The sequence below is a fragment of the Podarcis vaucheri genome, assembly GCF_965113315.1.
Source record: "Podarcis vaucheri genome assembly, chromosome: 4".
Taxonomy (NCBI): domain Eukaryota; kingdom Metazoa; phylum Chordata; class Lepidosauria; order Squamata; family Lacertidae; genus Podarcis; species Podarcis vaucheri.
The window spans coordinates 22,074,469-22,088,452 of NC_138762.1; the positions used below are offsets into that span (position 1 = coordinate 22,074,469).

Consider the following 13,984-nt stretch of genomic DNA (forward strand, 5'->3'; position numbering starts at 1 on the left):
TCTCTGCAGACTGTTCTGATGCATATGCTGCTTCAGGTTCAATACTATTGTCAGTATGTCTGGCAAAGATAATAAATGCAAACAGTATAAAAGGTTGTAAACATTGTGGTCAGTATGGTGACATGCATATGTGGTGACCATGTCCCGTTGTATCCAAGTTTTGGAACCTGCCATTTGCAGAAATGGCAAACATTACACAGCAAACTATATGCCACGCCAGAAGTAGCTCTTTTAACCATTTGAGAGGAGCAAAATGAGAAATTAATATCTAAGGAACCAATAGGATTTACTTTGTTCATTTATTGCAGGGTGATAACCAAAATATGGAAAACTGCAGAACTTTTGACATTGAATTCTTGGTACAGTGAGCTGTGGCAAATAGCCCTGGCAGAAAAAAATGATACATCAGTTTAAATAAGCAAAAGGCAAAGCTTTTATTTTATAGATAGAGAGACAGATAGATAAATAGATATTATTTTATCTCAATTACAAGTCAGGGACATATGCAGCAACATCTACTGAAGTCTTTCCTCGCATTATGAAAAAGAGACAGTATGTACATGTAGCATACATCTTTTATTTGTCACACCATTTTGCTGTCTTACTTGCTGCTAAGATGAGGAGCAACTATACTTGGACAGCTATCCTGCCAGTGGCTTAAATAAAAAATCCTACCAAGTGCCATTGTATTGTTTTTGTGTATTGCTAATGGAGAGCCTGGTTTTACCATGTACTTTTGAAATTAGAATAGTTTTGAAGCCTTCATTTTCATTCTTGATTTTTATTTCCCCCTTTGCTTCTTGATGGTCTCCTTCTGGTATGTAACCTATATTGCTGCATTAATTTTGACTTTCTGTTGAAATGCAGAATTTCAGAGGTTAAACTCAATAATGTATATTATTAATTTATACTTCATAGGGTCATCAACACACACGGTAGATACTGTTTTGGAAATTGTTGCTTATGAAGCCCGCCGTCTCTTTCGTGACAAAATTGTTGGATCCAAGGAACTTCATGTATTTGATAATATTTTGATGAAAGTTTTTCAAGGAGATTGGGGTTCAGATATTTTGGACAACATGGCAGGTAAAATAAAATAAAATGGTTGGTTTTGTTTTCATGTTTCCAATATTTATTGCATTGAAATAAAATTTATATAAAATATAATATGACCCCACCTTCATTATATTTTCGCAGATAGTTTCTATGTAACATGGGGAGCTCGTCATGAACTAGGAACCACTATGGCCCCAGGACAAACATTGCCATCCCATGGAAGGCCACTTGGCAAACTTAACTCAGCAGACCTAAAAGATGTCATCAAAAAGGTATATCAAAACAGATCAAGATATTTATATACAGTGGTGCCTCGCAAGACGAAATTAATTCGTTCCGCGAGTTTTTTCGTCTAGCGAATTTTTCATCTTGCGAAGCACGGTGTCGGAAAAGTTTTGGAAAAGCTTCAAAAATCACCAAAAACCTCAAAAAAGGCTACCACACCGCGTTCTATGAGTTGCTCCTCGAAGTCAAGTCGCAACTGTATTAACGGTGTTAAGAAAAAGGAAACAAACTTGCAAGACGTTTTCGTCTTGCGAAGCACGTCTATAGGGAAATTCGTCTTGCGAAGCAGCTCAAAAACCGCAAAACCCTTTCGTCTAGCGAGTTTTTCGTCTTGCGAGGCATTCGTCTTGCGGGGCACCACTGTATATGTATTTCAGAAATTCATATGGGACTGAATACTAACTTGTACAGACAGACTTTCCCTCACTCAATGCGACTTCCCCTTCTCTCTTCCTTTTTGTAGCACCTTCACTACCCCAAAATTTGCTCTGAAGAGTCCCCCAACTGCTGTAAAAACACACAGTGCTGCTTATTCTATAAACAGTTGCTAAAGGCAGCATCTTATACAGCTAAGGTTGTCCCTCATAAACTTACTTGTAGGACTTACTTCTGTGTAAATATGCATAGGATCAAGCAAACTTTTCATCAGGGGGCCAGTCCACTGTCCCTCAGACCTTGTGGGGGACCGGACTATATTTTGAAAAATATAAATACCCTGCAAGCTGGTCCCACAGCTGCCTCCGGACCTGGAGGAGGAATGTACTCTGCACGTGCTCAGGAGCGCGTCTTGGTGCCATCTGCTCACTGGCTTTGTTGATGAGCAGCAGCCGCTCCATCGGCTTGTCCCCATGGAGTTCCCAGGTAGTGTGCACCACGCACTGTGGCCCGTCGTCCGAGGCCAGGTTGGCGGACAGGCTATGCATGCAGATCGCTGGGGAGGCGGCGCGCAGCTCACCCTCCAGCGTGGCCGCCGAGCGTGCCACCAGCAGCAGCGCTGAGCTGGGTGCCAGGCGCAGGGCCAGCAGGCGCACCAAACTCTGGCTGAAGCCCTGCGCCGCACCTGTCACAATGCCCATACTAACTTCCAAGACTTCTTATGGTAAATTATTGTCTCCTGCTGTATGTGAATAATATACCATAGTATTAGGTGTCTTATACACTTAGCCAAGAGAGGGTTGAGCAAAAGCTTCCTGAAGAGTGTGAATCTTTCCCTGCCTTTAGGAAACTGGAGGAACACAACCTACTTGGTGGTGTCCAAATGGCCACTCAATAGCACCTTTCAGATAAGACTAATGGTCCCATTTGAGGTGATGTAATGTGCTACTAATGGTGATGTTTCGTCTGTGATAGCAGTTTCATATCTTCTTGCTGCTTATTGAGTGATGAACAGGTGTGAATCAATGAATCACCTGTTCTTCTATTCCTAATCAGGGAGATCTAGACACGTCTTTGGTATTATAATAACAACATAGAAGCCATTTGTATAGCTGGCAAGATAATTTCACACCATGCCACCAGATTTCATCACTCACCCAAACTTTCCAGCTGTACAAACATTTTTCCCCAATACAAATTGAGGTGAGAAGCCTATGAATGAATTAAGCAACTTCTGTCCTCTGGAATAGGGATGCAGGTGGCATATGGGTTAAACCACAGAGCCTAGGGCTTGCCGATCAGAAGGTTGGTGGTTCGAATCCCCGCAACGGGGTGAGCTCCCATTGCTCTGTCCCTCCTCCTGCCAACCTAGCAGTTCGAAAGCACGTCAAAGTGCAAGTAGATAAATAGGTACCGCTCTGGCGGGAAGGTAAACAGCATTTCTGTGTGCTGCTCTGCTTCACCAGAAAACGGCTTCGTCATGCTGGCCACATGACCCGGAAGCTGTACGCTGCCTCCCTTGACCAGTAAAGTGAGATGAGCGCCACAACCCCAAAGTCGTCCCTGACTGGACCTAACGGTCAGGGGTCCCTTTAACTTTATCCTCTAGAATAAAAGTGGATTTTTATAATTCTACATTTTGGCTAGTATATCTCAAGAACAAACCAGTATTATGTCTCTGCTGTTGCATATCATTATATTTAATGGTTGCATTTACATTTGTTTACTTATTACTTCTTTCTCTTCAGGGCATTATTCACTATGGGCGTGACAACCACGAAATAGAAATTTTGCTGTTCCCAGAAGTCCTTGATTATGTATCTAGAATCGACAGAGTACTGAGTTTTCCTGGAGGGTCGCTTCTGTTAGCAGGCCAAAGTGGAGTGGGCCGTCGAACTGTTACTTCATTGGTTAGTCACATGCATGGAGCTGTTCTCATTACACCCAAAATTTCCAGAGGCTATGAAATGAAGCAGTTTAAAAATGATTTGAAACATGTAAGTTACAATATATATATTTTATGTTATTCAAGCTTGCTTCTCAAAAAACTTAAATAAAGGAAAATCACTATTGAAAGATTCCATATCGGACTATCTGTTGTCTATAGGAATTGAAACATTATGCTGTGTGCTATTTATACGTGCCAAGCTGAACTGGATGGTGCTATATATACCTTCTTAAATTATTTTAAAGTGGTCTTTATAAATGAGTAGAAATTCAGGGATTTTCAGTTTCTTTTGTTTATCCATTAGCTGCTTTAGTTTGGACAAAATTTCTGGATTAATACCATTCACCTTTTAAAAGTGTTATCTATCCCTCCGATACTTTTGTGTTTTGTTTCTTTTTTTCCTCAATCTTGTCTGTTCTATTTTGAGGTGTATATCTGACTATGAGGAGGAGAGTATCATTAGAAATATATCAACGGTCTCAGTAACTTCACATCATAAACTATTTTTTTCTTTAAAATATTTTGAATTATTTAATTATTTTATAACTTGTCAAATAAACCTTTGTTGATTTGTGATGTTAAACACAGTAAATAAACCAAAAACTGCAGTAAAATAGTTGAGGCCAGGCACCTCTCGCTGCATTTAGCCTCAAATCATGTGCTTATAGCTTATGTGTTGAAATATTATGTGGCTTGCTGCATTTGTTTATACCATGAAAATATAGATCCTATGTAATCCCAGGTTGAAGTGTGAAACAGATCTTATTTTGAGAACTTTAGTTTCATTATTTCAGATAATTTATTAGTGATGTTTCAATTCTACAGGCAGGTTGATATATCTTCCCATAAACAATCTATTCCATTGTTCCAGGTGATGCAGCTTGCGGGAATTGAAGCTCAACATGTTGTGTTGTTGCTTGAGGACTATCAGTTTGTCCAATCCACATTTCTTGAGATGATCAACAGCTTACTATCGTCAGGTGAGATTAAAATAAGAGGTCAGTGGCCTACAATAGGGCCTGATGTGATGGCGGCTGCAAATTTCAATAGGCACTGAATTCTAGTTGTGTCTTGTAAAGTACAATGGCCTTCAAACATATCACTTGTCAATAGTTCAGTGTTACAATAATTGATCTACAGTATGTGATTTCCCCCAGCCCTGGCTTGTGTTCTCTTCTTCCTCCTCACGTTTTTTGGAAGCTTTTGCTTCCATTGTGGATTAACTGTTGTTTGTATTGTTGCCTGCAGCAATATGGGCTGTGGTTACTCTTAAATTAAGAACTAGCCAGAATCTCAAACAACTTTGAACTATGATTTAAGATCTTGGCTTGTTCCAGAAGCTGGTTGTCAGAGTTTCCTGGTAACTGTGGCTGGGAAACCATGGCCAATTGGACATTTCCTGGCATCATCGTGGCTTACAAAAGAGAAGGATTAAGGAGCCTTTATCCTAAAGCAAAAGGCTAGTTAGGATTTCTTAAGGAAATAGTAAATTAATTGTTTATTTTATAGTGTTATGGAAGAGTATTGGCTTTTCCTGTACAAATTTTTAAAATTTCAGCTAAAAAAGGAGAAAAATATACGACTATTGTATTTTCCTTTATCTGGTTTTATGTTCGAATTAAAATATTTTCAAGTAAAGAAATTATAAAACATTTATTTAATTGTTCACAAAATGGAATACTGAAAATGATTTTAGTAATTTTAGACTTTTTTTAAAAACCTGTTCCTGAAATAGGTGAGGTTCCTGGCTTGTACACAATAGAGGAATTAGAGCCACTCCTGTCTCCTCTGAAAGATCAAGCATCACAAGATGGATTTACAGGACCAGTTTTTAACTATTTCACTTACAGTAAGTGAATCACAGTATGTATGTATTTGTGTATGTATGTATGTGAGTCATTACAAAAGAATCTGGGGAGAAACACGGCAATTTTACAAGTATATATGATAAAAATGATCTATTACTAAAATTTGATATGCATTAGGTTATACAAACACATAATAATTGCCGTCCTACTGGATACTTTTTCAAAACAGAATCCATGTAGCCCAGAGGTGGGTTCCAAATCTTGTTTGTCTCCAGCTTGTGGCTGTGATGTAAAGGAAGCAAGCAGGTGCACAGCCCCTAATATCATATAAAATGTTATGTAAAGTGTTAAACACAATGTTTATGATTTACAAATACACTTACAAATACATTTACAAATACATTTTAGGAATTCAACAGAACCTTCATGTTGTGTTGATTATGGATTCTACTAATCTGAACTTCACAATAAATTGTGAAAGTAATCCTGCCCTTCATAAGAAATGTCAGGTCCTCTGGATGGAGAGTTGGTCTGAAAACAGTATGAAAAAGGTAAGCACAGAGAGAAATACTGAAGTTCCAATCAGCGTATTTAATGCCCTCTAGGATTAATTTCTGTTGCTTCTGTATTCATATACCTCATGTACCTCGGGTTACAGACGTTTCCGTTTACAGACACTTCAGGTTACAGACTCCACTATCCCAGAAATAGTACCTCGGGTTAAGAACTTTGCTTCAGGATGAGAACAGAAATCGCACAGTGGCGGCACGGCGGCAGCGGGAGGCCCCATTAGCTAAAGTGGTACCTCAGGTTAAGAACAGTTTCAGGGTAAGAACGGACCTCCGGAACAAAGTAACTTCTTAACCCGAGGTACCACTGTATTCAAAGTTGCGTAATTTTATTTAATTACTGAAGTAGAGGGATAGCAGTTATTGTGAATGACAGGCTAGGAGTGAGCGAGAGGACTACTATTCTATGTAGATGTAGTCTTTATTTCATCCTAAATGGTTCAAGACTCGTTTCACTCATCATCCTTTTACCCACAACTATGAATGCCTACACCTACTTCTTCATTTCGGCATCTGCTTCTAAGGCGTGGAAGCAGTGTAACCTTGAGATACAGCACAGTTACTCTAAGTGTCCCAGCCTTAATAAGCCTTTTCCTTGTGCTCAGCTCCATTTTCTTAGAACTAACCACTCGAGGAGCATCCAGGATTCTTTCTTAAGCTTGGAATGGGTGGCACCCATGCAATGATAGTTTCTTGGTAAATATCTACTTGCAATAAAAATATCCAGTGATACTATTTGTTTTTATCTTAAACTTCATGTTTTAGATACCTGAAATGTTGTTTATTGAATCAGATGAAAAAGAAAAAACTAAAACTTCAAAGGAACGCAGAAAGAAGAATTCTGGTGAGATCTTTGCTTATTAAGCAGTTAGAGTAACTTTCAAAATTGTTGTGTAAGTAACAAGAAATATTGAAGACATTTAGACATTAAATTATGATCCATTGTATACAAAATTAGTAGATAATTTGATTTTATCAACCTTGAGTAGAATTTCAGTAGGAAAAGTGACCTGCAGAGATAATGTATATGCAGAAGATACATAATAAGCACAATTCTAGTCAAGATGGGTAGTACTAGAAACTAAAACCAGCAGCTTTAAATTTACTCTAATACTTTTAAAAGAAAATGCCTGGGATGACATTTTCTTCTCCCATGGATGATGAAGATCCTCAAGTGGAATCTAGTTCAACCTAGTGTCTGAAGGCAAGAAACACAGATAGTTTGAGGAAGTAGCTCTCCTATGTTTCAGTTTGTTTCCTGCCTTTGTCCAGAGTAGATCCTATGAGTCTATTCAGCTACATCCTACTCAGAGTTGACCAACTGAAATTAATCAATGTTAATCATCCCCACTTCTACTGTGGAAGGTCATGTGGATCCAGAAATGGCCTCCACAGTCACTTTGGGACTTAATCTTAAGACAGTGTTCATGGAAGACAAACTTACTCGGCTACGAATGATCGTCAAAGAAGATGAAGCCTGCAACTTTCCGCTTCAAAGCTGATACCTTCAACTGAGCAAATATCTCACACTCCTGCCAAGTGCTGCTGAATCCCCCGCATATACAAACTTTTGTTAGAGAAATGGACAATAGACGAGTCATGTTGTAGACCCTTTGGCTTTGCACTGTTTCTAACCACCCACTTGCGGCTGGGTCTTTCTCTAAACAGAATCCAGATGGGGCATCGGCTGCTCAAGACCTGGCCCAAGCACTTACTGCAGTTTCATCCATTGTTCCAAATTACACCAGCAATCGGATACAGTCGTACCTTGGAAGCCAAATGGAATCGGTTCCAGAAGTCTTTTTGACTTCCAAGGTGTGGCTTCCGATTGGCTGCAGGAGCTTCCTGCAGCCAATTGGAAGCCCTACCGGATGTTTGGCTTCCAAAAGAACATTCTCAAACCGGAACACTCACTCCTGGGTTTGCGGCGTTCAGGAGCCAAAACGTTTGACTGCTAAGGCGTTTGTCAACCAAGGTACGACTGTACTAACATTTGTTTGCTAGCAGTGTCCATTGCCATATAGGTCTCAGGCAGGGCTGAGGTTGCTCATGTACACTATACAGCAGCTTGTTGAAAAGAAGCCTGGGCCTACTGGGGGGGGGGGTAGGATTACTCTCCTCAGTTGATTGGCAGATGAGAGGCACATGGAGGAACAGCTCTGATGACGCAGAGGATGTAATATACCTCACTCAACCCAGGCTATTTGAGTCCCCTCAAGGTTCTTTTGAGGAGGATTGCCCAAGTTTTTCTTTCTTGCCTTGTCAAGCTGTTGACTGCATTACCACTCCATACCCCTCAGGCTTTTCAGGTTAAACACAGACATTTTGAAAGACATAAAAGGCATTGTTGTGTTATTTGTCTGTAACTTGACTTGGCTCCTGAGAGGAGAGGAGAGCCACCTACTTCCTCAAAACTACTGTGTGTTCCGCCTTTGAGCACCAGGTGGAACTCATTCCCGCTTGAGAGCTTCAAATCATCGAAGGAGAAACACCTTTTAGATGAGAACAACAGTTCCTTTTCTGCCATGCTTCAGATAATTTGGTTTTTTGTTATAGTTGTGTTTGTATATTCTTTGCCGACATATAAATGCTGATATTCTAAACATGTTTCATAGGTGATTCTGAGTTCCTTAAGTCATTTTTGATGATCCACAACTCATGTAAACCCTATGGAGCTACGCCCAGAAGATACTTGACTTTCCTTCATATGTATCGTGCCATCCATAATGGCAAAAGAGCAGAGCTGATAAAAAGGCAAAGCCATTTGCAGGTATATAAGACATAGGTTACTTTGGATTTACATTATCTTTCCAAAACAATGTGTTTGTCTTGGATTTTTTCTCTCCAAATAAGGTGTTGTTTCTGTATATTTCTTACTAGCTAAATGACATTTATTCACTCTCCACTTGTCAATTAGGCTGGAGTAGCTAAACTGAATGAAGCGAAAGCTCTTGTTGATGAATTGAACAGGAAAGCTGAAGAACAAAGTATATTGCTGAAAATGAAGCAAGGTGAAGCTGATGCTGCGCTCCAAGAAATTACTGTTTCTATGCAGGTAATGTGTATAAACATAAAGTACCAAATGCATTACAGGAAGGTTGAGAATGGAGACTGTCCAGTTGATAGCATGCTAGTAAAGATGCTCAAAAAAGATTAAATGAAGTAATCAACAAGGCATAGAAAGGTGGAGAAAAAGAGTGCAGTTAGTAAAGAAAGGTGAACTCTCTGGAGAGAGGGGAGCAGCCCCTTCAGTGCTGGCTTTTAAATGAGCCTTGACAACCTATTTATTCCGAGCTGCTTTTAATGATGGTGCTGTTTTGAATTTTTTAAAGGGTTATATTGCTGGTTTTAAACATGTCGATTGTAAATTACTCCCTTTAATTTCATAAGAGTACTCTGCTGCTTTTTGCAGTGTTTTAACTGCTGGTTTAATTTTCTTGTATATTTGACAAGTGGTTAATGCAAGCTGCATTGAGAGTGCTTTCCTTCTAAAAACAGCAGTGGACATGTGCCGGGGTGGCATTGCTCACTTAACCTCCCGACAGATGAGCTACTGCTCTTATCAGGAAGGGAAAGGGTGGGGAGGGTGCAAACACACTGGCAAGAGCGCCAGATTGGCTTCACAGATGTGTACGCACTGCAATGACCTACCTGCCTGCCCTCTTCCTCCCAGTAAGTTGTTGAAAAGTCTTTCTACCGCGATGTCCACTACTGTTGAAAAGAGTGCATGGAAATCTGGAAATAAATAAAAATAAAGATAAGGTGGTAGGAAGAGAATAGCATGAAGCAAAAACTGATAAGAGATTTCTGCAGAAGCCACCATTGGCAGAGAAAAACGGCAAAATTTATTGCCATTGTCAACATTGCAAGATTTAACATGTTGGATCTAATATAAAATTGTTCTTAGGGCTGTAGGACTTCTGAATATTAGATCTGTTATCTTGAAATATATGAGGTTTTATATTTTGATTTTATTCTGTGAACTCCCCTGAGACCTCCAGGTATAGGGTGGTATATAAATTCAATCAGTCAATCAATCAATCAATCAATCAGTATATATATTTATAAGGAGAGAGAGAGAGAGCAACCTAACTGTGGGTGACTGCTGCTGTGCTATAATAAGGACTGGGTTGAGTCTTAAGGCCAGGGGAAGCAGGGCTTTTGTCTGATCCTGTGAGCCTCTGCATCAATGCACCAGACTGATCTGGGCACTAGTACAAAATCACCATAAAGGGTAAAAGTCCTCATGTTGTGGTGTAGTATTCAAACCCAAGAAATGGGGGGACCCCATGTTCTTAGCTCCTGTGGATAATACCTATTTTCTTATAGGATGCAAGTGAACAGAAATCAGAAATGGAGAAAATAAAACAAAAAATAGCGCAAGAAGTTGTAAAAATCGAAGAAAGAAAAACGATAATTGAGGATGAACTGAGAGAGGTTCAGGTAATAACAATGGAACTTTATTGGCTTTAGATCCTGGTTTATAAAACACAAAGAACATAATGGAGCTTCGTGGAGCTTTTATTTGTGCTCCATTATTTTCTTGATGTGCAATCAAGAATGAGTTATGTATATTTTAAGGGGACAAGTACTGAAAAAGACATGCTTGAGTGCATAATGGCTTTGAATGTTGGCTAGAGTAAAAACAAAAGGATGTGAGCATCTCCATTTATTTTCATGTTAGCTTCTTAAAGCTAACTTTGGTCCCCGTAGAGATAATCTCCATGGCATGGCGGGATAGGCCATTAAATTAATGGGAATAGGATTATTTTCTTTCTGACGGAGCAGCAAGACTTGGAGTGATTGGAGGGGCAGGAAGTTAGGAAGAGATGAGTATTGGGGTAAGAAGCCTCTCTCAGGCTAGTATCATGTTGCTTCTTATCACTTTTTGAGGGGGTCTCTGCTGTCATGTGACATGCTCTCAGTTCTCGGCCTGGAAGGTACATAGCTGTGGCTCCTCACTGACTCCTTACTTCTCCTTTCCATTATCTTTTCTTCTTCATCTTTCCTTTCTCTTAGCAGTCTCCTTATTTTCTAGTGTTCTGGTCCCAGTCCAGTTCTTTCCCTTTTTGGTACTTTTTATGGCCCTTCAGCTGTATTGTGGAACTATGCAAATTCTGGCCCCAGCATGAACCAACAGCTTCACACCCGACAAGGAGTAAAGAAACTAGCCACGTTTATGGCAGTGAAATGAGGAACGGAAAGAGCACACTTAATAAGCAAGGGACCAAGGGGTGGGGTTGGGAGCATAGCAGAACGTGGAAAGGTTGTTAGTGGTCACAGTGGGAAAATTGGACAGGAGAGGGAGTACAGTGGTACCTCAAGTTACATACGCTTCAGGTTACAGACACTTCAGGTTACAGACTCCGCTAACCCAGAAATAGTACCTTGGGTTAAGAACTTTGCTTCAGGATGAGAACAGAAATTGTGCTCTGGCGGTGCGGCAGCAGCGGGAGGCCCCATTAGCTAAAGTGGTACCTCAGGTTAAGAACAGTTTCAGGTTAAGAATGGACCTCCGGAGCAAATTAAGTATTTAACCTGAGATACCACTGTATTGCTTATTATTGCACCCTCTGCCCAATCCCCTCTCATCCATTTTTCATAAACAGTGACCATAAGACCTAAATTAATATTTCCCACTTATTGCCACCTGCTTTTAATTAAGCTTTGAGATTATTGAGACATTGTAGCTGCAGTTAAAAAGGTGAAGTTAAAGTTTTGTTAAAACTAATCAGCTTTGGTAACTTTCTTATTTTTCTTGTTTTAGCCGCTGGTTAATGAAGCTAAGCTAGCTGTTGGAAATATCAAACCAGAATCTCTGTCAGAAATCCGCTCCCTGCGTATGCCACCGGACATAATTAGAGATATACTAGAGGGTGTCTTGCGGTTGATGGGCATCTTTGATACATCGTGGGTGAGCATGAAGAGGTAAATTGAAGATTTTATTTATTTATTTCATTTTGTGTAGTCTGCCTCTCAGGACAGAAATCCTTCCAAGGTTGCTTACAAGTGACGTCAACAAATACATATTAATAAAATCACAATAAAAATATTGAAACCCATGTCATCAGGATTGGGAATAGTCCAGATCAAGCAGAATCTGATCCCTTAGCGGGTGGTGTTTCAGGGTGGTAGCATTTTGCTGACCTCCCAGCAGCTGAGTTTGCTGACCTCCCAGCTGCTGCTTATGGGGACAAAGGGGTTGGGGAAGTCAGTCCAATGCAAACACATTGGCAGGAGTGCTAGACTGGCCCTGCTGGTGCATTTTCACCACACTTACCTCCCTGCCCCCTCTCCCCTCAGGAAGCAGCAGTGATGAGATATTGGGAGACCAGGTAAGTGCCGTCATGCTGTCTGCTGCTGCTCTGACACCTTGCTTGCTTGCCTACCTCTCCTAGGAATAAAATCCAGGGGCGGGGGGAAACTATTATTAAGAAAAACAACTTGGTTGTATATCTTTTCCAAAGATTATGTATTTTATTCTGAATACCAAAGAAAGACCATAGCGATACCTGTTATGAAGTGCCCATTTCTGCCTTTGTATTCAGTCATTTAATATATTTTGCAGTTTTCTTGCCAAAAGAGGCGTGAGGGAAGATATTGCAACCTTTGATGCTCGAAATATTCCAAAGGAAATCCGTGAGAGTGTGGAAGAACTTCTAGCTAAAAATAAGGGCTCTTTTGATCCAAAGGTAATTTCTTTGTGAACTTAACAATTTTATGAAAGTGTGCTTTTCAAACTGCTTATTTGCTGCTTCTACCTCAAATTGCAATCCTATACACACTTCCCTGAGAGTAAATTCCATTTAACTAAGCAACACTTACTTCACAGAAGACACACATAAAATTACTCTGTACTGTTATGCTTGACTACTCAATTTTCAATTTATTTTTAAATATATTGTAACACAGTTTGAAGCTGTAAACATTTTTGTGGTTTAGTACATTGAAAGGCAGAATAAAGAGCTAGTAAAAAAGAACTATAAAATGAAATAATAAATACTGATTAAATGAATTACATTTTGGAATCACTCATCATCCAACGTTACAGAAATGGTGGGAAAGGGGAAAACTTTATTTTTATACATTGAAATGACAGTGCTGCTTTGTAAGTTAATCATGTTATTGGTTTAATGCAGGATACAATTTCCAGTGATTCTGTATTGCTTATTTTATGTGTGGGGATGGAAGCACTATATTTACAGTATAGAAGTGTATTTAAACAGTTAAAATGGATGCATGCCTTCTCACGATAATATGAGTATGTTTCAATATTTCAGAATGCTAAAAGGGCCAGTATTGCAGCGGCACCCTTAGCTGCATGGGTTAAAGCCAATGTTCAATATTCTTATGTCCTGGAACGAATTCAACCTCTGGAAACTGAACAGGCAGGCCTTGAAGCGTAAGTAGAAGAAGAAGAGTTTTGGATTTGATATCCCGCTTTATCACTACCCTAAGAAGTCTCAAAGTGGCTAACATTCTCCTTTCCCTTCCTCCCCCACAACAAACACTCTGTGAGGTGAGTGGGGCTGAGAGACTTCAGAGAAGTGTGACTGGCCCAAGGTCACCCAGCAGCTGCATGTGGAGGAGCGGAGATGCGAACCCAGTTCCTCAGATTACAAGTCTACCGCTCTTAACCACTACACCACACTGGCTCTGATGCACATTTTTTACAGTATTTTTTACAGTATTTTTTTTACATTTTTAAACATTTTTTACAGTAATGCACATTTTTTTACAGTTGCTTTTAATTCCTCGACAGTAATATGAAAGTAATATGAAACCAATGTTTGGGTTCCTGAAGTGAAGACCACGGCCACAGTTCTCTTTCCCTGGTCCTCCTGCTGCGTTAACCTGGGATCAAGGCATGGTTTAGTTTAGTTTTACATTTGAAGCATGGGACTAATCTGATGGAAGAAGAGTTTGACTCAAGTCTGAAAAAT

General features: G+C 39.9%; 1 protein-coding gene across 1 annotated transcript in view; it reads left to right on the top strand.

Annotated features, from left to right (window-relative positions):
• The window catches only part of DYNC2H1 (dynein cytoplasmic 2 heavy chain 1), a 160,465-nt gene that overhangs the window by 56,716 nt on the left and 89,765 nt on the right, over positions 1-13,984 (top strand). The window contains exons 47-59 of the mRNA XM_082219683.1: positions 919-1,086; positions 1,198-1,328; positions 3,465-3,713; positions 4,536-4,644; positions 5,400-5,513; positions 5,881-6,023; positions 6,807-6,885; positions 8,657-8,811; positions 8,959-9,096; positions 10,371-10,484; positions 11,809-11,969; positions 12,610-12,733; positions 13,322-13,443. Coding sequence (XP_082075809.1) covers positions 919-1,086; positions 1,198-1,328; positions 3,465-3,713; positions 4,536-4,644; positions 5,400-5,513; positions 5,881-6,023; positions 6,807-6,885; positions 8,657-8,811; positions 8,959-9,096; positions 10,371-10,484; positions 11,809-11,969; positions 12,610-12,733; positions 13,322-13,443 — 1,807 coding nt within the window. The remainder of the gene's footprint in view (positions 1-918; positions 1,087-1,197; positions 1,329-3,464; positions 3,714-4,535; positions 4,645-5,399; positions 5,514-5,880; positions 6,024-6,806; positions 6,886-8,656; positions 8,812-8,958; positions 9,097-10,370; positions 10,485-11,808; positions 11,970-12,609; positions 12,734-13,321; positions 13,444-13,984) is intronic.